A 24,441-nucleotide genomic window follows, 5' to 3' on the forward strand; every position below is an offset into this window, starting at 1 on the left:
ACCATGCAGAGCTTAGATACCTCATAAGTAAGGCCCTACTTGAATTGAGGGATGATTGTTAAAAAATTGCAGCTGAGTTGCGGACAAGTCATGCAAAATTATGGAAAAGTAATAATTTATTATTTGCAGTAATAAAGTCCATTATTACTTTCCCGTGATTTTCTCGTCAACCACCCAGAGCTGAGAGCGGAGGCTTCTGCTGTCGGCCAGCAGGGGCTGAGAGCGGGGAGTTTCTGCTCTCAGCCCTGGGGTGGCCAGGGCTCCCACTGTCAGTCCCATACATGGCGAGGCTCCTGTTGTCAAAATTGCAGTAGAAGCGTAATATTGCGGAATGCTCAAATTCCACAATATCGTAAGTTAAGTAGGCAGCTTCAGTCTTCTACAGTTTACCTTCACTACCAAACAAGATGTTGGGTTTTGGTCTGGTTTTGATTTTTTGTTTGTTTATCTAAACAAGATAACTATCTCCTGTCAGTCCTCTTCTTGTACAATCCAGGTGTAAACAAGGCAACCTCAACAAAATGGTAGTTTTACTTCAATGTAGCTTATGGAGGTAAACCTAGGGGGCAGAGAAGGACCTATGGATTACCTTGACCATCTACAGGAACACAAAGCTACCTTGTCTACATTAGGATTTTACAATAAAATAGCTCTCTTTGTAAAAAAATTTAAAAAACACCTTTTTTTTCTACTGTAGACACAGCCATACAGTACACAGCCACAGAGTAACTTCAGACTGTAGAGCAGAACTGAAGCTCTCCAGCAACCTCCATTTAGTCAAATCTCCAGTTTTTACTGAGTTTTCATATATCCTCCAAGGTTTCCATAAAATGAGGGTTCATAATTTTACTTGGGAATGTTGCCAATGCTTACGACTTTATTTCTTCCAAGTTGTAATGAAGAGATACTGCAGAGGGTAAAATCCTCCACACTGCTACATGTGCCAAGGCGATAGATACTGGAGATCTACAACACATTTCCACCAATAGCAAACTAGACCAAGTCATTCAAAAATGTCAAGAATATTTTGATCCACACAAGAATGTCACTTGGGAAAGGCACATTCTCACTACAAGACACCAGCTGCCAGGTGAGATCATTGATCATTATGTGAATGATAACGATCACAGACACAAGTAATCAAACTAAGTTACCTGACTTTGAACAGTTAACTGATGGACTAATTAGAGAGTAAATTATTTGTGGTATTACTGATAACCAGTTCAAAGTAGGATTAAGAAAAGAACTTACCTTTGCAAAGAACAGTAATTAAATGGCTAATGTAAACTATGCTTCCCAAATGAATTGAGAAGCAACCAATGAAAGGACAGAACTGCATCTAATTAAAAATGTTCACTGAGGCACAGAGGCAGAATAAACAAATGGCAAAGATTATATTTGTTTGGAATAAATGTGAAAACAACCAGAGTATATGATGCAAATTGTCCAACAAAAGAGCAACCATTCTGCAAGAGAATGCCACGAATTGCAAAAGAAATACAAAGGCAAAATACGTTAACAAATATACAGCTGAAGGAGAAAGCCGTATGGTGATGATGTAGAAACAAAGTTTCCTGATTAGGTCTCAATAACATTTACAGTGCAAGTGTAATCCACACACCTCCTGGTGTGGTGTTCTGTCCCATCTAGTGGCACCAAGACCACTTAGAGAGAGAGATTAATGAGTTTGCTCAAGCCTCAGCTAACAGGCAGCTGGCTTTTAGCTCTTGTGGTAGAGGCTCATGAACTAAGCTCCAGAGGTTCCCAGTTTGATCCCGCCGACGCAAGATTTTGTATAATCTTGTTGGTGTTACACAAGATTACGCAAAAGACCAGTTTCTGACAAAACAAATAGATGACCAAACATAGATTTCAAAATAGGCACTGGAGCTGAGTGCAGTATATACAGTGATAGCACTCTGTTAAAATAAAAAGCATATTTGATAATGCACACAAAATGAGCCAATGTGGCAGAGCCACACTGGCCTGTTTATATAAGAAGAGATAGCAGTCACTAGAGTTTGAAACTATGCAACACAAATACCAGATTTGCGTTGAAGAACAGTCTGCAAATACAGATGATCAAATGAGTAGTCTACTAGTCTACAAAACAAGATGCAAAATATATTCTTAAAGAATTCAATGAGGTTTTTAAAGGGACTAGAATCTACTAGGATATACATCCTGAGTATATCATATATTGATACAGGTTCCAGCCTGCCACCACAAATACATATAGAAAGTAAAAGCTAAATTTGACCAGACAGCAAAATTAGACATTATTGAAAGAATTCTGACAACAACCGATTGGGTTAACAACATAGTCATAATAAAATCAAACATGTTAAAGATTTGTGCAGAGTCAAAAATTTTTAACAGTGTCATCAAACATGGTATGAGAAGGTCATTCCTTGACTACTAAATTCAGAACTGTTCAGTTTTGGATGTAAGCCACAGTTTTTGGCAGACCCAGATCAATGGAGAAAGTATAATAATTAGCCTTTTCTACATCCCTTTTGGTAGATATGTTTAAGTGACTTCCCTTTAGAATTGTTTCAGCACTAGAGACGTCCCAGAGCTTTGAGTATATGGATGAAATGAATAATTGCCCATGAATGCTGGTTTGGGTCAAAAATGATCAGCACAAAGAGAAGTTGCATAATGTTCTGCAATGTGCCAAAGAAAAAAAATTTAAATCAAATACGAAAAAATGCCAGATTGGGTTCAGTGACATTAGTTATGTAAGACACCAGCTTGGTGAAAAAAGCATTTGCCCAGACCCAAGAAAATGGAGACAATTGTACAAGGAGGCCATACAGAGATTCATCCCTAGCTTGTCTTAATGTCTACACTACGAAATTAGGTCGATTTTATAGAAGTCAATTTTTAGAATTTGATTTTATACAGTCGATTGCGTATGTCCACACTAAGCGCATTAAGTCGGCAGAGTGCATCCTCACTACCATGGCTAGGATCAACTTACGGAGTGGTGCACTGTAGGTAGCTATCCCACAGTTCCCAGAGTCTCCACCACCCATTGGAATTCTGGGTTAAGCTCCCAATGCCTGATGGGGCAAAAACATTGTCACGGGTGGTTTTGGGTACATGTCATCAGTAGCCCCTCCCTCTGTGAAAGCAACAGCAGACAATTGTTTCACGCCTTTTTTCCTGGGTTACCGGTGCAGACGCCATACCACGGCAAGCATGGAGCCCACTCAGCTCACTGTCACCGCTTCTGTTGTGGTCAAGTCTACTGTGGGGGCTGCTGTGATCCAAGAAGCCAATGCAATCATTGCCGTTCTGTTATAAAGTGTAGTGGCTCTGGGAAATGTGCGGGCCTTTTTAGATTTTAGGTATATCATATTCCTGTCCTTTGTCACTCATGACAAAGTCTTGCAGCCGTACATTCCAGTCCGGTCAGTGCTGTAACACCCCATAGCACTTCTGTGGTTGACACATGTAACAGCTCCAGGGCTCTTGCTCTTTTCCCTTGGCTGAGGTACCTTGCCCTACCAGGACCTCCAAGCATTCGACACAGAAGCATCTGCAGCAGCTGGCATTGCTACACAGCAGCAGCTCCTGGGTGCCTTCACAGCAGACGGTGCAGTAGGACTGCTAGCCGTCCTCATCCATGGTGTATGGCTCCACCGCTTCCACTGCAACTCTGCTCTCCTGCGAGCTGGAAGCTTCTGCCTCAGGCTGCTCTCCCAGCTGGCAGCACCGCGCGGTTGCACCTACCCCAGCCTACCCCTTGCTCCCATGGCTCATGAAACCTGGACAGTAGTAAGGAGCAGTTCAACCATAGGCTGCGCAAGAGTGCAGAATGGTGATAGCATGTGTCTCTTTGGATGTTTACAAGCTCACTGGTGCTGTTGGTCAGACCTCAGCTCAACCAACATTCCCATTGTTATTGCTGCTTGCTGTGTGCTCCATAGTATCTGTGAGAGTAAGGGGGAGATGTTTATGGTGGGGTGGGAGGTTGAGGCAAATTGTCTGGCGTCCAGTTTTGAGCAGCCAGACACCAAGGCGATTAGAAAATCACAGCAAGGTGCTCTGTACATCAGAGAGGCTTTGAAAACTAGTTTCATGACTGGCCAGGCTTCAGTGTGACAGTTGTGTGTGTTTGTCCTTGATGCAAACCCACCCCCTTTGTTGATTTGAATTCCCTGTAAGCCAAACACCCTCCCCACTTTGAAATAAAGTAACTGTTGTTTTGAAATCATGCATTCTTTCTTTATTAATTAAAAAAAATGAGATAACGGACAAGGTAGCCCGGGTGGGGTGGAGGAGGAGGGAAGGACAAGGCCACATTGCTTATTGTAGCCACACTAAAAATCAAACTGTTTGAATGACAGCCTTCTGTTGCTTGGGCCATCCTCTGGAGTGGAATGTCTGAGTACCGGAGCCTCCCCCACCCCACGTTCTTGGGCATCTGGGTGAGGAAGCTATAGAACATGGGGAGGAGGATAGGCGGTTATACAGTGGATGCAGCGGAGGTCTGTGCTCTTGTTGGCTTTCCTGCAGCTCCAACAGATGCTTCGTTATGTCCGTTTGCTCCCCCAACAGATGCTTCATCGTGTCCGTTTGCTCCCCCGTTAGCCTCAGGATCGTGTCCTGCGTCCACTCTTTGCGCTCTCTTAATTCTTTACTGGCCTCTGCCACTGAATGCCTCCACGCATTAAGCTGTGCCCTATCAATGCGGGAGGACTCCATGAGCTCGGAAAACATGTAATCGCAAGTGTGTTTTTTTCACCTTCTAATCTGCGATAACCTCAGGGACGGAGATGATAGGGGGAGTGTAGAAACATTCTACGTCTACAATTCTGGGGGGACTGCATGGTCACCTGTGCTGCTGAGTTCACCATGCTGATCAAACAGGAAATGAAATTCAAAAGTTCCTGGGGCTTTTCCTGTGTACCTGGCTAGTTCATTGGAGTTCAAAGTGATGTCCAAAGTGGTCACAATGGAGCACTCTGGGATAGCTCCCAGAGGCCAATACCATTGATTTCGTCCGCACTATGCCAAATTCGACCCAGCAAGGTTGATTTTAGTGCTACTCCCCTCGTCGGGAACGAGTACAGAAGTCGATTTTAAGAGCCCTTTAGATCGACAGAACGGGGTCGGTTGTGTGGACAAACTCATTTTTAAATCGACCTAATGCGGCTAAATTCGACCTAACCCCATAGTGTAGACCAGGCCATAGTTAAGTGCTTCCCACAGAATGCTGCTTGAAGACAATTGTCATAAATATAAAGGGAAGGATAAACCCCTTTGAAATCCCTCCTGGCCAGGGGAAAGCTCCTCTCACCTGTAAAGGGTTAAGAAGCTAAAGGTAACCTCGCTGGCACCTGACCAAAATGACCAATGAGGAGACAAGATACTTTCAAAAGCTGGGAGGAGGGAGAGAAACAAAGGGTCTGGGTCTGTCTGTAGTCGTCTTGGCCGGGGACAGAACAGGAATGGAGTCTTAGAACTTTTAGTAAGTAATCTAGCTAGGTATGTGTTAGATTATGATTTCTTTAAATGGCTGAGAAAAGAATTGTGCTGAATAGAATAACTATTTCTGTCTGTGTATCTTTTTTGTAACTTAAGGTTTTGCCTAGAGGGGTTCTCTATGTTTTTGAATCTAATTACCCTGTAAGATATCTACCATCCTGATTTTACAGGGGGGATTTCTTTATTTCTATTTACTTCTATTTTTTATTAAAAGTCTTCTTGTAAAACACTGAATGCTTTTTCATTGTTCTCAGATCCAAGGGTTTGGGTCTGTGGTCACCTATGCAAATTGGTGAGGCTTTTTAGCCAACATTTCCCAGGAAAGGGGGGGTGCAAGTGTTGGGAGGATTGTTCATTGTTCTTAAGATCCAAGGGTCTGGGTCTGTAGTCACCTAGGCAAATTGGTGAGGCTTTTTACCAAACCTTGTCCAGGAAGTGTGGTGCAAGGTTTTGGGAAGTATTTTGGGGGAAAGGACGCGTCCAAACAGCTCTTCCCCAGTAACCAGTATTAGTTTGGTGGTGGTAGCGGCCAGTCCAAGGATAACGGATGTAATATTTTGTACCTTGGGGAAGTTTTGACCTAAGCTGGTAAAGATAAGCTTAGGAGGTTTTTCATGCAGGTCCCCACATCTGTACCCTAGAGTTCAGAGTGGGGGAGGAACCGTGACATGGTGGCAGCGGTGGGATTAACCTGAAATCATTTTGAGATCCAGTTGAGATTTTTTGAACTAGAAATACAGATTTTAAAAAGGAATTTTTAGGAAGTCCAGAAAGCAGCTTTGAAACTGAAAGCAGCTCGGTTTCTCTCTGCTTTGTGGCCAAGCAGAGACAAAAGGGGTTTATCCTTCCCTTTATACTTATGACAACAATACAGAATGGCACTGGAATAATTTTAATTTCCAAAGTTTTCTCTTGCCAAAAAAGGGTGCTGACAAAGCATAGGTGCTTCTGTAACAACAATCTGGAAAAAACAAACATATATGTTTTTTCCTTATTTTTGTGCTTTACAGTTGCTTTTGAGACGGAGGGAGAAAGGAGGGAGATTGTTTTTTGTTTATTGTTCATTACTATTTTTTTATTTTACCAGTGACTCCTTCCTACAAAAGGTATCTCAGTAGAAGGCACCAGGATTAACCTTTTATTAGAAACCTGACTTTCAAATTCAGTAAGCCCCGTCTTCACAACTCATATGTACACAGTACCAAAGTCCATTAGACTGAAAATAATGGTAACAGCCAATATTGTGTTCTAAAGTCAGATGGTATATACATAGAAGTGCTGTCCTTAGCCTCGCACTGTAAAATGAGTCTTTTCTTTTGAGAGCTGTAGCCCTTCAAAGCACTGTATTTACCACAGAAATAAATCCCCCCCATGTCACACTACCGTCCACAGTGAAAGCCACCATCTTTACAAGCATTTGGTGTCTCTTTCACCTCCAGCAGTGTGTTGTGTACATCCTTCTGGAAGAGGAGCTTGGTGGTTGCTGGGTATGCAAGGCAATGGCAAAGGGTGCAAGGAAGCCCACCTCCCCCATTCTAGAATCCCTGCATACTGGGCAGCCACGGAGTGGTTGGGGAGCAGAGCCACTGTTCCATGCTAGCACTGGCCTCACCAAGATGAGGTGGGGGTGAAAACAGGGAACGTGACCCACCCCTTTTCATGCTTTCTAGAAGACTTGCTCAGTGAGCGCAGACAGTGTGTGCTGCTTCCATTTAGAAGATGGCAAAGCTGTCGCTGTAATGTGTTCTTCCTGAGTGATCCAGGAGGAATTCCAGCTATGTCGGTCCTCTGGATGTTGCTACTGCAGGGTAGCCCCCAACGTGAATGCTGGGGGAGAAGTACAAGTCTCTAAACCCACCCTTACAAACAGAATTGTAAAACTCCTCTGCAGGGTCCAGGGAGAATGCCATTAAGTTGACTGCTCTCCAACTATGGTAGGACAGGCCCTTGCCTCCTGACTTCCAATCCTGTATCGTCCCTGCAAAGCCATCCTTCCTCTCCTTCACAAGGTTTAGAAGGATATAAATTGCATGTAATACTCAGAAAAAAAAAAGACTCGGAGGAAAGATGTCATCCTCTGGAGAGAGGATGCACATTTCCCTCCCAACTCTGGCCTCAGTTAAAGTATTATCTTAATAAGAGATAAGCTTCTCCACTAAGAGGCTTTTCTTTCTTTGACTTCAGAGCACATTTTTCCAGTTTGTATGCAACATCCTAATCTCAAGTCTTTTTATTCTATTTTTCTCTGGTTATGTTGCTCACAAAAATGGCATTAATGGAAACAAAAAATCTGTTAAGTAGGGTAAATGCATGAGAGCAAAACAAGAAGCCATTGGCATACTGTGCCAAATGGATTCTATTAACCAGAAGGAATACAGTCTTCAAACTGGCAGAGTTTTGCATTGCTGATGGCATATTGTATAATGATTATTCACAAGTAGGGAGTGAAAAGAATAAATTACATTAGATTTGTAAAATACATGCAGTTATGCAAGCCACGGGGACACACAACACTCCTATGGCTACCAATATTTGTATAAAGCATTTTTAATTAAAAAAACAAAATGTTCTCCCACATCTTGAATACACCTGCACCTCATATTCTTTTAATCTCATGTGACCTACAGAAAATGCTGTAAAACTTGGTGTTAAGAAAAATGCTAGATTAAAGACCTCTTCATGGGAAAATCTGATGCATTTTTATAAATCTTTCATTCCCAATTTTACATGTACTAATTTGTGTTCCATAAAAATGGGGGTCATTTTAGTTCAACAGCTTTTATTGAGCTAAGCAGTCTGTTTTTAACAGAGTAAAAGACGTACTGACTGGGAATACTGGGATGTTATTAAGAATATCTAAATAGGCTGAATATCAGGGAGGAAAAAAGTTCCTCAGGAAAGTTATTAGCTTATAGACTAGTCTCTCAGTGTAAATGATAGATACCTACAGAATACTGCAAACGGAGAACAGCTGGCTAGTAAGAACTTTACATATTTATCTTATTCATCTGTTCTTATCTTATTATTTATATATTTTAAAAAAATCAGACCTCTCATAATGGACATAGCTGGCTCACATCAACACATTCTCAGTATTGTATTCTTCCCTCTCTCTCTCTCTTTCCCACTGACATATCCTGACTTCTGAGTCCTGCAAGTCAGAGACTCTTGTGTTCATACAGAACCTAGTATGTTGGACCGCCAAGGTTTAATTTGGGCTTATAGGTACCACCATAATACAAATAATACATAATACAAATAAACCTTATAGCTTGACACATTTAACATCAACAGAATAGGGACATTCATATATTAGCAGGTAGGTTGATCTGAAGATATAAGAAGTCTCCTCTATCTCTAAGTTCTAATACACAAATCAAAAAGAAACTCTTCAGAAATGAAGCTAACGCATTTAATATTTTTTTCAGAGTGTACAGGGCCTCTTAAAAATCTCCAGTAAAATAAAAACCTCAATGGAGAAATTATTCAAGGAGAAGTCTTAGTATATGAAAAAAACAATATATTTTAAAAAAATTAATGGCACAATTTTCCCTCATGTATCTTGTTCTCACAGGAATTTAAAGTTTGGCTTTTTTGATGAAACTCAAGCTCTTCTTGAAAATAGGAATTAAAAAAGCAAAACAAACAGAATCAAGGCTCCGAGCTGTCCAATAGTGGTGAGTGGCAAGACTCATCTTCTTTGTCCAATAGGATGGATACAATATTAAAGTGAGGGCAGAGGGGGTTGGAAGGGGGGTGAAAACGGAGAGATGTTGCTGAGACATGGAAAGGTCACCATTTTTCAAAGAGGGTGCAACTCAATGGAATGGAAACTATGAGGCACATGCAGAAGGGAAATAGTACAAAGAAGTGTACTAACATGGGCCTATAACCAGAATACCTGCTGAGCAAGCCTCACAACACTGAAATCAATGGAAGTAGAGGGCACACAACGCTTCTCGTGAAATGTTCAGCACCTTGCAGAATTAGGCTCTTATCTTAGAAGAATATGACAGGATCAATTGAAGGTGATACCAACAGCGTATTTGTGACTTGCACATTCAAAACACAAAATAATCAATTATTTGTGCAATTCATTATCACTTTTTCGTTTTTAAGAAGGCATTGGATCCCTCCTGGAGATATATCGGAGGATCACAGAATCGAGCCCCAGGTCTGGACAGCCAGTGAGTTCTTGAGATTATCTATATTTAGAGGGGGTTCACTGTGTAAACTCTGCTTACCAACTACAAGCTTTTGGGAAACAGCAGCTGCTTCCTCCAAGACACCACAGTGCAACTGCAGTCTACAAAGCAGCTATTTGTTCATTATGCCTTCAGAACCTGTCCCACAACTCCACGCTCTCTATGTGTGTCTTTGCTGGACCTCTTCATTGTTTATCTGCCCTTCTGCTCTCTGCAGATATATTGCCCACTTTGCTGGCAGATCTTCTCCCTGAGTTGCATGTTAGCTTTTCTTTCTGTCTGTCTAGCAGAGTAGCAGTCTGTCTTTTACTGCTTTGGGGAAGGAAGGAAGGAAGGAAAGGTTTGTGGAAATCTTTGTAAAACATTATTCCTCAAGTGCCTCACCGAAGAGCCAATAGGAATGCAAAGCCAGTCCCTCCGCTATCAAAAGGAGCACTTCAGAAAATAAATTCAACTAGACAGCTTCCAAGAATTGATTGCTTATTATTGTTCACTTCTAGCACCTTCCACACCCCCAGTTTAATCAGGAACTGAATTGAGATACTAATGAAATTAGAATTAATTCACGCTTAGAAATAGCGTATTCCTGCTGCTGAATGTGCAGGAAGACATGCCTGCTATTTGGACAATGACTCCAAACCACATACTATCATATGTTTTGGATGTTCGTTATCTCACAGTTATTTAATCTATTACTGTGCAATAAAGTACAGATGTTTCTTCTTGCCCTGATAACAGCTGAGAGTTCCAAGAAGCAATCATGAAATATTCTCTACCATTTTTGGTTCATCCAGCTCCCTGTCTGTCCTGAGACACCCCTAAATGTGGGGAAGAGTGAGAAGGTAATGGTAGCTCAGAAGCCCAGAGCTAAACCGCACATACAGGCTGTTCGTGCAAAGAATATACACAGAAATACACAAACACAATGAAAAATCATTGGCACAGATAGTATAATATTTCATACACTACTGCCTTTCACACAAAAGATCCCTAGTGCTCAGAAACTATTCTCCGGGAGAAAGGATAAGATCCATCCTCCCTCCTTCAGTGCAATGTGCCTGCAGCTTTAAACTTGCCAGAGCAGAAGGCTTGTTCCACTAGAAGTGACACTTGGTTTACAGCTCACCATTTCTGTTCTGCAGCCATCCGGGAAGGAGTAGGTAGGTGTGTTTGTTTTACTGAGGTAAGGATGGTGGGGGTGGAGATTTTTCGCCTCTCTCTGTATCATTTCCCAAAGGTTTGTAAATAGTGCACATTTCCACCCACCATAATAAATGGGAAAAGGAAAGAAAAGGACGCAGAAAAGAGAGATCGCTGGCAAAAAGTGAGACAAAAAACTAACCTGCCAAAGGGATGGTGACGGGAAGCAGCAGCAGCAGACAGAGCAGCAGGACCGGCAGGAGTTTGCTGGCCCACATGCTGCCGCTGGGCTGCCCCAGCAGCTCGCAGGGAGGAGGAGAGGAGATGGCTGGTGGAAGGACCCCTGTGCACAGTCGGTCACTAGAGGAGGCTGAGTGAGCCGCGCTGCTTTTTATTGCGATGATCTAAGTTTGTTGTGTGATTAACTGGAAAGATCTGAGTCCCAACTCCCTCTTACGGTAAGAGATTGTTTAACAACATCCCCTCTGCCTCCTCTCCCCCTCCCCTGCACCCAGCCGCAGCTGCCTCCTTCCCTCCCCCCAGCCAGCCAGCAGGCAGCTCCTGCGGCAGAGGGGTGCAGGGCGCCCAGGCGAGCTGCATCGCCCGGTGCAGGGGGGCTGGCAGGGCGCTCACCCGGGGCGGGGAGCCCGGGGGCAGCGCCGCGCTCCAGGGTCCTGACCCGGTCCTGACCCGGCTCGACTCACTGGGAGCTTTGCCTGGTCTCCAGCGACCCGGGTCCCAGGACCGGCCCGCGGAGTGTTACATGGGAACCCAGGTCTGCCCCAAAGCGGCGTGTGGGCAGCAGCCGGGCTCCCCTGCCGCCACGCTTCACCCGGACCCTCCCCACATAACCCCTGCCTCACCTGTGACCAGACCCCCCCCCCCTTCTCGCACCAACAGCCGGACCCCCCCCCCGCTTCCCATCTCACCTGCAGCCAGACCCCCCCACGTATCCCCTGCCTCACCTGTGACCAGACCCCCCCCTTCTCGCACCAACAGCCGGACCCCCCCCCCGCTTCCCATCTCACCTGCAGCCAGACCCCCCCACGTATCCCCTGCCTCACCTGTGACCAGACCCCCCCCCCCTTCTCGCACCAACAGCCGGACCCCCCCCCCGCTTCCCATCTCACCTGCAGCCAGACCCCCCCACGTATCCCCTGCCTCACCTGTGACCAGACCCCCCCCTTCTCGCACCAACAGCCGGACCCCCCCCCCGCTTCCCATCTCACCTGCAGCCAGACCCCCCCACGTATCCCCTGCCTCACCTGTGACCAGACCCCCCCCTTCTCGCACCAACAGCCGGACCCCCCCCGCTTCCCATCTCACCTGCAGCCAGACCCCCCCCTTCTCGCACCAACAGCCGGACCCCCCCCGCTTCCCATCTCACCTGCAGCCAGACCCCCCCCCCGTATCCCCTGCCTCACCTGTGACCAGACCCCCCCCTTCTCGCACCAACAGCCGGACCCCCCCCGCTTCCCATCTCACCTGCAGCCAGACCCCCCCCCCGTATCCCCTGCCTCACCTGTGACCAGACCCCCCCCTTCTCGCACCAACAGCCGGACCCCCCCCCCCGCTTCCCATCTCACCTGCAGCCAGACCCCCCCCTTCTCGCACCAACAGCCGGACCCCCCCCGCTTCCCATCTCACCTGCAGCCAGACCCCCCCCCCCGTATCCCCTGCCTCACCTGTGACCAGACCCCCCCCTTCTCGCACCAACAGCCGGACCCCCCCGCTTCCCATCTCACCTGCAGCCAGACCCCCCCCTTCTCGCACCAACAGCCGGACCCCCCCCGCTTCCCATCTCACCTGCAGCCAGACCCCCCCCGTATCCCCTGCCTCACCTGTGACCAGACCCCCCCCTTCTCGCACCAACAGCCGGACCCCCCCCGCTTCCCATCTCACCTGCAGCCAGACCCCCCCCTTCTCGCACCAACAGCCGGACCCCCCCCGCTTCCCATCTCACCTGCAGCCAGACCCCCCCCCCCGTATCCCCTGCCTCACCTGTGACCAGACCCCCCCCTTCTCGCACCAACAGCCGGACCCCCCCCGCTTCCCATCTCACCTGCAGCCAGACCCCCCCCCCGTATCCCCTGCCTCACCTGTGACCAGACCCCCCCCTTCTCGCACCAACAGCCGGACCCCCCCCCCGCTTCCCATCTCACCTGCAGCCAGACCCCCCCCTTCTCGCACCAACAGCCGGACCCCCCCCGCTTCCCATCTCACCTGCAGCCAGACCCCCCCCCCCGTATCCCCTGCCTCACCTGTGACCAGACCCCCCCCTTCTCGCACCAACAGCCGGACCCCCCCGCTTCCCATCTCACCTGCAGCCAGACCCCCCCCTTCTCGCACCAACAGCCGGACCCCCCCCGCTTCCCATCTCACCTGCAGCCAGACCCCCCCCGTATCCCCTGCCTCACCTGTGACCAGACCCCCCCCCTTCTCGCACCAACAGCCGGACCCCCCCCGCTTCCCATCTCACCTGCAGCCAGACCCCCCCCCCGTATCCCCTGCCTCACCTGTGACCAGACCCCCCCCTTCTCGCACCAACAGCCGGACCCCCCCCGCTTCCCATCTCACCTGTGACCAGACCCCCCCCCCGTATCCCCTGCCTCACCTGTGACCAGACCCCCCCTTCTCGCACCAACAGCCGGACCCCCCCCGCTTCCCATCTCACCTGCAGCCAGACCCCCCCCCCGTATCCCCTGCCTCACCTGTGACCAGACCCCCCCCTTCTCGCACCAACAGCCGGACCCCCCCCGCTTCCCATCTCACCTGCAGCCAGACCGCCCCCCGTATCCCCTGCCTCACCTGTGACCAGACCCCCCCCTTCTCGCACCAACAGCCGGACCCCCCCGCTTCCCATCTCACCTGTGACCAGACCCCCCCCCGTATCCCCTGCCTCACCTGTGACCAGACCCCCCCCTTCTCGCACCAACAGCCGGACCCCCCCCCGCTTCCCATCTCACCTGCAGCCAGACCCCCCCCCGTATCCCCTGCCTCACCTGTGACCAGACCCCCCCCTTCTCGCACCAACAGCCGGACCCCCCCCCGCTTCCCATCTCACCTGCAGCCAGACCCCCCCCCCGTATCCCCTGCCTCACCTGTGACCAGACCCCCCCCTTCTCGCACCAACAGCCGGACCCCCCCCGCTTCCCATCTCACCTGCAGCCAGACCCCCCCCTTCTCGCACCAACAGCCGGACCCCCCCCGCTTCCCATCTCACCTGCAGCCAGACCCCCCCCCCCCCGTATCCCCTGCCTCACCTGTGACCAGACCCCCCCCTTCTCGCACCAACAGCCGGACCCCCCCCCGCTTCCCATCTCACCTGCAGCCAGACCCCCCCCCCCGTATCCCCTGCCTCACCTGTGACCAGACCCCCCCCTTCTCGCACCAACAGCCGGACCCCCCCCCCGCTTCCCATCTCACCTGCAGCCAGACCCCCCCCTTCTCGCACCAACAGCCGGACCCCCCCCCGCTTCCCATCTCACCTGCAGCCAGACCCCCCCCCCCGTATCCCCTGCCTCACCTGTGACCAGACCCCCCCCTTCTCGCACCAACAGCCGGACCCCCCCGCTTCCCATCTCACCTGCAGCCAGACCCCCCCCTTCTCGCACCAACAGCCGGACCCCCCCCGCTTCCCATCTCACCTGCAGCCAGACCCCCCCCGTATCCCCTGCCTCACCTGTGACCAGACCCCCCCCTTCTCGCACCAACAGCCGGACCCCCCCCGCTTCCCATCTCACCTGCAGCCAGACCCCCCCCCGTATCCCCTGCCTCACCTGTGACCAGACCCCCCCCTTCTCGCACCAACAGCCGGACCCCCCCCGCTTCCCATCTCACCTGCAGCCAGACCCCCCCCCCCGTATCCCCTGCCTCACCTGTGACCAGACCCCCCCCTTCTCGCACCAACAGCCGGACCCCCCCCGCTTCCCATCTCACCTGCAGCCAGACCCCCCCCGTATCCCCTGCCTCACCTGTGACCAGACCCCCCCCCTTCTCGCACCAACAGCCGGACCCCCCCCGCTTCCCATCTCACCTGCAGCCAGACCCCCCCCGTATCCCCTGCCTCACCTGTGACCAGACCCCCCCTTCTCGCACCAACAGCCGGACCCCCCCCGCTTCCCATCTCACCTGCAGCCAGACCCCCCCCGTATCCCCTGCCTCACCTGTGACCAGACCCCCCCTTCTCGCACCAACAGCCGGACCCCCCCCGCTTCCCATCTCACCTGCAGCCAGACCCCCCCCCGTATCCCCTGCCTCACCTGTGACCAGACCCCCCCCTTCTCGCACCAACAGCCGGACCCCCCCCGCTTCCCATCTCACCTGCAGCCAGACCCCCCCCCCGTATCCCCTGCCTCACCTGTGACCAGACCCCCCCCTTCTCGCACCAACAGCCGGACCCCCCCGCTTCCCATCTCACCTGTGACCAGACCCCCCCCCGTATCCCCTGCCTCACCTGTGACCAGACCCCCCCCTTCTCGCACCAACAGCCGGACCCCCCCCGCTTCCCATCTCACCTGCAGCCAGACTCCCCACCCCGTATCCCCTGCCTCACCTGTGACCAGACCCCCCCCTTCTCGCACCAACAGCCGGACCCCCCCCGCTTCCCATCTCACCTGCAGCCAGACCCCCCCCCCGTATCCCCTGCCTCACCTGTGACCAGACCCCCCCCTTCTCGCACCAACAGCCGGACCCCCCCGCTTCCCATCTCACCTGTGACCAGACCCCCCCCCGTATCCCCTGCCTCACCTGTGACCAGACCCCCCCCTTCTCGCACCAACAGCCGGACCCCCCCCCGCTTCCCATCTCACCTGCAGCCAGACCCCCCCCCCCCCGTATCCCCTGCCTCACCTGTGACCAGACCCCCCCCTTCTCGCACCAACAGCCGGACCCCCCCGCTTCCCATCTCACCTGTGACCAGACCCCCCCCCGTATCCCCTGCCTCACCTGTGACCAGACCCCCCCCTTCTCGCACCAACAGCCGGACCCCCCCGCTTCCCATCTCACCTGTGACCAGACCCCCCCCCGTATCCCCTGCCTCACCTGTGACCAGACCCCCCCCTTCTCGCACCAACAGCCGGACCCCCCCCCGCTTCCCATCTCACCTGCAGCCAGACCCCCCCCCCGTATCCCCTGCCTCACCTGTGACCAGACCCCCCCCTTCTCGCACCAACAGCCGGACCCCCCCCGCTTCCCATCTCACCTGCAGCCAGAACCCCCCCCCCCCCCGTATCCCCTGCCTCACCTGTGACCAGACCCCCCCCTTCTCGCACCAACAGCCGGACCCCCCCCCGCTTCCCATCTTACCTGCAGCCAGACCCCCCCCCGTATCCCCTGCCTCACCTGTGACCAGACCCCCCCCTTCTCGCACCAACAGCCGGACCCCCCCGCTTCCCATCTCACCTGTGACCAGACCCCCGCCCCCGTATCCCCTGCCTCACCTGTGACCAGACCCCCCCTTCTCGCACCAACAGCCGGACCCCCCCCGCTTCCCATCTCACCTGCAGCCAGACCCCCCCCCCGTATCCTCTGCCTCACCTGTGACCAGACCCCCCCCTTCTCGCACCAACAGCCGGACCCCCCCGCTTCCCATCTCACCTGCAGCCAGACCCCCCCCGTATCCCCTGCCTCACCTGTGACCAGACCCCCCCCCTTCTCGCACCAACAGCCGGACCCCCCCGCTTCCCATCTCACCTGTGACCAGACCCCCCCCCCCGTATCCCCTGCCTCACCTGTGACCAGACCCCCCCCCTTCTCGCACCAACAGCCGGACCCCCCCGCTTCCCATCTCACCTGTGACCAGACCCCCCCCCCCGTATCCCCTGCCTCACCTGTGACCAGACCCCCCCCCTTCTCGCACCAACAGCCGGACCCCCCCCGCTTCCCATCTCACCTGCAGCCAGACCCCCCACACACACATCCCCTGCCTCACCTGTGACCAGACCCCTTCCCCCGTCCCGTGGCACCAACAGCCGTACCCCCTCCCCCCCGCTTTTCCCATCTCACCTAAAGCCAGACCCCTGCCGCACCTGTGGTCAGAACCCCCTGTCCCAGTCTCACCAACAGCCGGACCCAGACCCCTCCCTCCTGCCTCACCTGGGGCCAGACGCCTTCCCTCTCTCACCAACAGTTGGACCCCACCCCCCTCAGCCTCACCTGCGGCCAGACCCCTATCCCCTGTCTCACCAGCAGCCGGACCCTCCCCCGTCCCATCTCACCTGCAGCCAGACCACCACCACCACCCATCCCCTGCCTCACCTGCGGCCAGACTCCCGTCCCCTGTATCACCAACAGCCAGACCCTCTTCCCCCCATCTGTCCTCTGCCTCACCTGCAGCCAGACCCACCCAGTCCCCTGCCTAAGAAAAATCATGGAGCAGGTCCTCAAAGAATCAATCCTGAAGCACTTATATGAGAGGAAAGTGATCAGGAACAGTCAGCATGGATTCACCAAGGGAAGGTCATGCCTAACTAATCTAATCGCCTTCTATGATGAGATTACTGGTTCTGTGGATGAAGGGAAAGCAGTGGATGTATTGTATCTTGACTTTAGCAAAGCTTTTGACACTGTCTCCCACAGTATTCTTGTCAGCAAGTTAAAGAAGTACGGGCTGGATGAATGCACTATAAGGTGGATAGAAAGTTGGCTAGATTGTCGGGCTCAACGGGTAGTGATCAATGGCTCCATGTCTAGTTGGCAGCCGGTGTCAAGTGGAGTGCCCCAGAGGTCGGTCCTGGGGCCGGTTTTGTTCAATATCTTCATAAATGATCTGGAGGATGGTGTGGATTGCACTCTCAGCAAATTTGCGGATGATACTAAACTGGGAGGAGTGGTAGATACGCTGGAGGGCAGGGATAGGATACAGAGGGACCTAGGCAAATTGGAGGATTGGGCCAAAAGAAATCTGATGAGGTTCAATAAGGATAAGTGCAGCGTCCTGCACTTAGGACGGAAGAACCAATGCACAGCTACAGACTAGGGACCAAATGGCTAGGCAGCAGTTCTGCAGAAAAGGACCTAGGGGTGACAGTGGACGAGAAGCTTGATATGAGTCAGCAGTGTGCCCTTGTTGCCAAGAAGGCCAATGGCATTTTGGGATGTATAAGTAGGGGCATAGCGAGCAGATCGAGGGACGTGATCGTCCCCCTCTATTCGACATTGGTGAGGCCTCATCTGGAGTACTGTGTCCAGTTTTGGGCCCCACACTACAAGAAGGATGTGGATAAATTGGAAAGAGTCCAGCGAAGGGCAACAAAAATGATTAGGGGTCTGGAACACATGACTTATGAGGAGAGGCTGAGGGAACTGGGATTGTTTGGTCTGCGGAAGAGAAGAATGAGGGAGGATTTGATAGCTGCTTTCAACTACCTGAGAGGTGGTTCCAGAGAGGATGGATCTAGACTGTTCTCAGTGGTGGAAAAGGACAGGACAAAGAGTAATGGTCTCAAGTTGCAGTGGGGGAGGTTTAGGTTGGATATTAGGAAAAACTTTTTCACTAGGAGGGTGGTGAAACACTGGAATGCGTTGCCTAGGGAGGTGGTGGAATCTCCTTCCTTAGAAGTTTTTAAGGTCAGGCTTGACAAAGCCCTGGCTGGGATGATTTAATTGGGGCTGGGTCCTGCTTTTGAGCAGGGGGTTGGACTAGATGACCTCCTGAGGTCCCTTCCAACCCTGATATTCTATGATTCTATCATTCTATGATTCTAAGCTCCAGCCAGATGCTCTTATCCAGATCTCCCCCACCTCACCTATGGCCAGACCTCCCATCCCCTACCTCACCTGGGGCCAGACCTCCTCAGCCAGAAGCCCTTCTCCTGCCTCACCTACAGCCAGACCCCCTCACCTGTAGTTAGACCCTCCTTTCTCTCCTACAGCCAGCCCCCTCCCCCATTCTGCAGCCAGATCACCCCTGGTCTTTCCATCATCTTCAGCCAGACCTCTGACCTGAACCGTCCCCCTTCACCTGCAGATTGACCTTCCCCCCCTCTCCCCCAGGCTGCAACCAGACACCCCTGGGCTCCCTCCCTCATCTGCAGCCAGATCACCCCTCCTCCATTCTCTTTCCCTCACCTTCAGCTAAACTCCCAGTTCCCTTCCATGACAAGCAGTCATATCACTTATTTCAATCAAATTCTCCCACTGTCCCCAGCTCCTGTGACAGCAGCAAGGCAGATATAAACCCTTCCTCAGCTCCCCCCGACCCAACAGTTACCCCAATTTCTTCTTCCACACCACACCCCCACTCTTCCCATGCCATGCAGCCTGACCTCACCATCACCACCCTCACTCCACCAGCCAAGTTCCAGTTCCCTAAAATTATAGGAACTCAAAAGGGCAAGTCAAAAAAGGCAAACACAAGCTGGTTGGGTGCAATTAGAAGAAACAAACAGCAGAATCCAAAGGTGCATTTATCTTCACATCTTTCATAGGCAAATGTCAACTATGTTTTTTCTATCAAACTTTAGTGTTACTTATGCTTATGTTACTTATGCTTATGCTCAAATACATTTGTTAGTCTCTAAGGTGCCACAAGTACTCCTTTTCTTTTTACACTGAAGCAGTGTCATTAATGCTCAATTTAGGTTGTAGATCAATTTATCAAATAAAATTATAGAGTTCAGAATAAAGCGAATTCTCTGTTTAGACTCCTGGCTGACCTTAACTCTGCCGTCTTATCCCAGGAATCCACCCTCTGTCTCACAGGGCCATTTTGGCTAATATGTGTGGGGCACAGATAACACAAGCAGGCAGGAAACCATAATTCCCTTCATTTTCCACAAACCATCCAGAAACCTCCACATGTTGCCATGCCAACCTTAACAGCAGCCATATTCAGTCTCCTTGTATTATTCAGAGACACCCTCTCCCTCCCCTTTGCCCACTCCTACTTTCTGCATTAATACTGCTCATCACTTTTTACCCTTATGTTTGCCACACTTACCAAATGCAAGCAAAAAGGGTGAGTTGAGGTCATATTAGCATGTAACAAAAAAAAACAACAGTCTAATGCATATTTTGGGGGTTTAGTGTGCAGGTGGTATTGGTGGCCTTTGATATACAGGAGGTGAGACTTGATGTGTCTTCTGGCCTTAAACCCTATGACTCTGTGACTCTGTTAAAAAAATGGCCTTTTTTCTTAAACAGAATATTTTTGGAGAAAAATAAATTTCCATTTTTGAATCCCCAAACATTCAGTGTTTTCTTCCTCCTTTCATTTTATTTTTTGCAATGGAAAAAGCAGTCGGCAGAGAGGAGATAAGTGAAGTGAAAGAAGAAAGGGGGCAAAGAGGTCTGTGCAGCTAAAAAAAATGTAAAATGAATATTTTTGCAAACAATTTAAAATAAAAAAAATGTCCTTTTCAAAACTTTCAAAATGAAAGTCATTTCTAAATTTTTCACAAAAACAACAGTTTTTCAACCAGGTTTAATCCCTACTCAAGCCTGGAAGCATCAGGAACCATCACCACACATTCTCCCCCTATGAGCCTGACACCCCTCTGACCACCACCAAACTTCCTACCATATCTTGATTTGGGTTAAAACCTCTGTAATCTCATCCACCCTCCCAACATGAGCTAGACACTCCACCTTTCCCACACGTACCATCTCAGTAAGAGCTACAAACCCCTATCTTTGTCCCACCTACCAAATGCAGGCAAGAAGGGTGAGTTAAGGTCATATTACCATGTAACAAAAAAGCATTCTAATGCATAATACATGTTGTCTTGGAACAGCTATACTATAATAAGTAATAATTGATTTCTGGTCCCCCTCTCCAATAAATAGGTGACAGTGGAAAAAACAAAACCTCAAACCACTCATCTGCTAAGAGTCACCACTTCGTTGCATTCTGTTCCCCATCCTTGATTGTCCATTTAGGGCCTGATTTTTAATACCGACTTTCTCTGTTTTGTGCCTTGCAGATGCAAATCATGGCATGTAAACATCTACTTACTGGATTAACCAATTAGGCAAGCTTCTTAGGGCATGAATCGTGTCTTAACATTCATTTGGAAAGAGCTTGGCATACTTCTGATGCTATATAAACAATTACTAATATATTTTTCTTCCTCCTGCAAACTGACAAAAACATCAATATAATCTTGATGGATAGTTAACATAGTGTGGTGGGCAGGCAGAGGTATGGGACAGAGTTGAGGATGGTGTTGGAACCTTGAGTGAGAATTTACTCACTCTTCTTTAAATTCTATTGTTTTGTTTTATTCAGACTGGGATTTTCCAAAGGCCCTAAGGGTGCCAGCCACCAAACTCACCTTGACTTTCCGTGGGATTTGGATACTTAAACTCTCTTAGCATCTTTTGAAAATTCCTGCCTTCAGTATTTTTTCAGTCTACAACAAAAGTCTTGGTTTTGCTAAATAGTTTTCAAATATTGTTTAAAGAAAAAAAAAATCAAGAAGCAAGACCAGATATTTATTTAACTTGGGTAAAATTTTGAAAATGGACATAGGAACCGAAGTCCCATTTTCAAGAATGACTTAGGCACCTGAGTACTGTTGAGGATCTGTGCCTAGGAGCCTCATTCCCACTGATTTTAATGAGACTTAAGCTCTAAAGCTAAAATCCTCAAATATATTTAAGTGCCTATCTGACTCTTTGAGTACTTAGGTCCACCATTTAGGCACCACTGACATTTTCAAATTGACATTTTCACTCAGGTGCCACCTAATCATCCTGTGGGTGACTAAGTCTCATAGGTGTCTACATTTCCTGCAGTCAGCATTTTCATTTGCAAAGCACCTAAACCCTGACATCACGCCACAGCTAATGAGCAGCTCAGAGCCCTGGATTAAACCGAAGTCCCAGAGGCCCCAGAGCAGGATTCTTAAACTAGGTGGGGGAAATGCATGGCCCAATCTTGTAGGCATGCTTTGAGTACATGTAAGACCTGATACCTGTCAGACCCCACAATCCACAATAGGCAGGCCAGAGGAAAGTCACTAATAACTAGAGGGGGTGTATTATTATTAATAATTATTTGTATTGTGGTAGTGCTTGTGAGCCCAAGTCATGGACTAGGACCCCATTGTGCTAGGTGCTGTACATACACAGAACAAAAGATGGTCCTTGCCCCAAAGAGTTCACAATTTAAGCATATTTTCCTTCAAATTAATCAAATTTCATCTTAAAGTGCAGTTATTCCCTGAAAGGGAGTCTGTAAAAATGCTTATAATGCTTATATTGTCTCAGTGATTTCCAGAATAAATTTGATCTTACAGCTAGAAAGAGGAATAAAGATTTAAATATGCTGTAGCTTAACTAGAAGTTATGGGTTTGATGCAGGAATAGCTAGGTGAAAATCTATGGACTCTGCTATGCAAGAGATTAAACTAGATGACCATAATGCTCACTTTTGGCCTTCAAATCTAAAAGTCTCTCTCTCTCTCTTCCCTCCCTTCCCGCACCCCACAACTGCCAGTCTTTCAAATTCACCCTGATAACCCTGTTCCCATGACATTGCCAGGGTTAAAGATGGTGTATTTGGAAATTAGCATAACAATCTTGTACAGGATGTCCAAGGAGACGAGAATCTTGTTCATTTTACCCTAGATGTATTGACTCTGAGCTGTTAACAGGAGTAAATAGTTTCAAAAGTTTATTTTGCTTGGTAAAGTAAGCAGACATGAGCAAAGAGCTAGATGAGCAAATGTATAGAAGTTGCTATATTTACACAATCCCTTTTCTGACCATAACCACACTTTAATCTGTTTTTCAGATATAGCATCTTGTGCAGAAATCTCAAATATTCACAATTTTGGCCTTGACAAAAGATACTGAGTCCAAATTAAGTTTAAAGGGAAGCATTTTTAGTCACATGAATCACCTAATGAGTTCAAAGTAAATCTTTAAAAAAAAATTCTTGGCTTACATATCGTATTAAGTATATGAATGGTTTGTGTATCACTGTGAGCCATGCATTATATGCACTCCATGGGGAGAAGGTTGCAACAGCTCCTCCAGGAAGTGAAAACAGTAGGCGATGACTAAGGCAAATCACTCAGGTTATAACACTTCTAGAGAAGTCACATATTATGGTTCAAAATGATAAACTGGAGAAGATGGGGATTAATATGAGAATTGGAAATCAGATAAGGAACTGGTTAAAGGGGAGACTACCACAGGTCATACTGAAAAGTGACCTGTCAGGCTGGATCGAGGTTAGTAGTGGAGTTCCTCAGGGATCTGTCTTGGAACTAATCTTATTCAAAATTTTTATTAATTTCTTTGGCACAAAAAGTAAATAAAATAAAATTTGCAGATGACACAAAGTTGGGAGGTATTGCCAATAGAGAGGAGGACCTGAATATCATACAACAAGAATATCATACATGACCTTGAAAACTGGAATAATAGAAATGGGATGAAATTTTATAGTGCAAAGTGCAAAGTCATGCACTTAGGGATTAACAACAAGAATTTTTGCTATAAACTGGAGTCTTATTGGTTGGAAGCAATGGAAGAGGAGAAAGACCTGGGTATATTGGTTGATCACAGGATGACTATGAGCCGCCAATGAGCTGTGAAAAAGGCTAATGCAATCCTAGGATACATCAGTCAAGGTATTTCCAGTAGAAATAGGGAATCATACAAGGCACTAGTACAAACTCATCTGGAATACTATGTGCAGTTCTGGTCTCCCACGTTTAAGAAAGTTGAATTCAAACTAGAACAGGTGCAGAGAAGAGCTTTTAGGATGATCAGAGGAACAGAGAACCTACTGTATGAGAGGAGACTCATAGAGATTGGCTTGCTTAGGCTAATCAAAAGAAGGCTGAGGGGAAATATGATTGCTGTCTATATTTACATCAGAGAGATAAATATCAGGGAGGGAGAGGAGTTATTTCAGTTAAGCATCAATGTTGACACAAGAACAAATGGATATAAACTGGCCATCAGCAAGTTGATTGACAGAAGCAGGGAGTGGATGACAGGAGATGGACCATTCAATAATTACCTGTTCTGTTTATTCCCTCTGGGGCACCTGGCATTGGCCACTGTCAGAAGACAGGATACTAGGCTAGATGGACCATTGGTCTGACACAGTGTGGACATTCTTATGTTCCAAGTTTAGGTTTGAAATTAGATGAAGGTTTCTGGAACAGCCTTCCAAGGGGAATAGTGGGGGCAAAAAAACTAACTAGCTTCAAAACTGAGCTTGGTAAGTTTATGGAGGGGATGAGACTGCCTATAATGGCATGTAGCCAATCTGCAACTGCCAGTAATGAATATCCCCAATGGCTGAGGATGCAAGATGGGTAGGGCTCTGAGTTACTACAAAGAATTCTTCCCCAGGTATCTGGCTGTTGGGTTTTGCCAAAATGCTCAGGGTCTATCTGATCACTATATTTGGGGTTGGGAAGGAATTTCTCCCCAGGTCAGATTGGCAGAGACCCTGGAGGGTTTTCGCCTTCATCTGCAGCATGGGACACAGGTCACTTTCAGGTTTAAACTAGAGTAAATGGTGTATTCTCTGTAACTTGAAGTCTTTAAATCATGGTTTAAGGACTTCAGTAACTCAGCCAGATTTATGGGTCTATTACAGGAGCAGGTTGGTGAGGTTCTGTGGCCTACAATGTAC

At 48.9% G+C, this 24,441-nt stretch overlaps 1 protein-coding gene across 2 annotated transcripts in view; it reads right to left on the bottom strand.

Annotated features, from left to right (window-relative positions):
- HGF (hepatocyte growth factor) overlaps window positions 1-11,233 on the bottom strand; it is an 84,373-nt gene extending 73,140 nt beyond the window's left edge. For both annotated transcript variants that reach the window (XM_073328630.1, XM_073328629.1), the window contains exon 1: window positions 11,044-11,233. In XM_073328630.1, the coding sequence (XP_073184731.1) occupies window positions 11,044-11,119 (76 nt within the window). In that variant the 5' untranslated portion in view covers window positions 11,120-11,233. The remainder of the gene's footprint in view (window positions 1-11,043) is intronic.
- Between the last annotated feature and the right edge of the window lie 13,208 nt (window positions 11,234-24,441).

The sequence above is a fragment of the Lepidochelys kempii genome, chromosome 1 (genome assembly GCF_965140265.1).
Source record: "Lepidochelys kempii isolate rLepKem1 chromosome 1, rLepKem1.hap2, whole genome shotgun sequence".
Taxonomy (NCBI): domain Eukaryota; kingdom Metazoa; phylum Chordata; order Testudines; family Cheloniidae; genus Lepidochelys; species Lepidochelys kempii.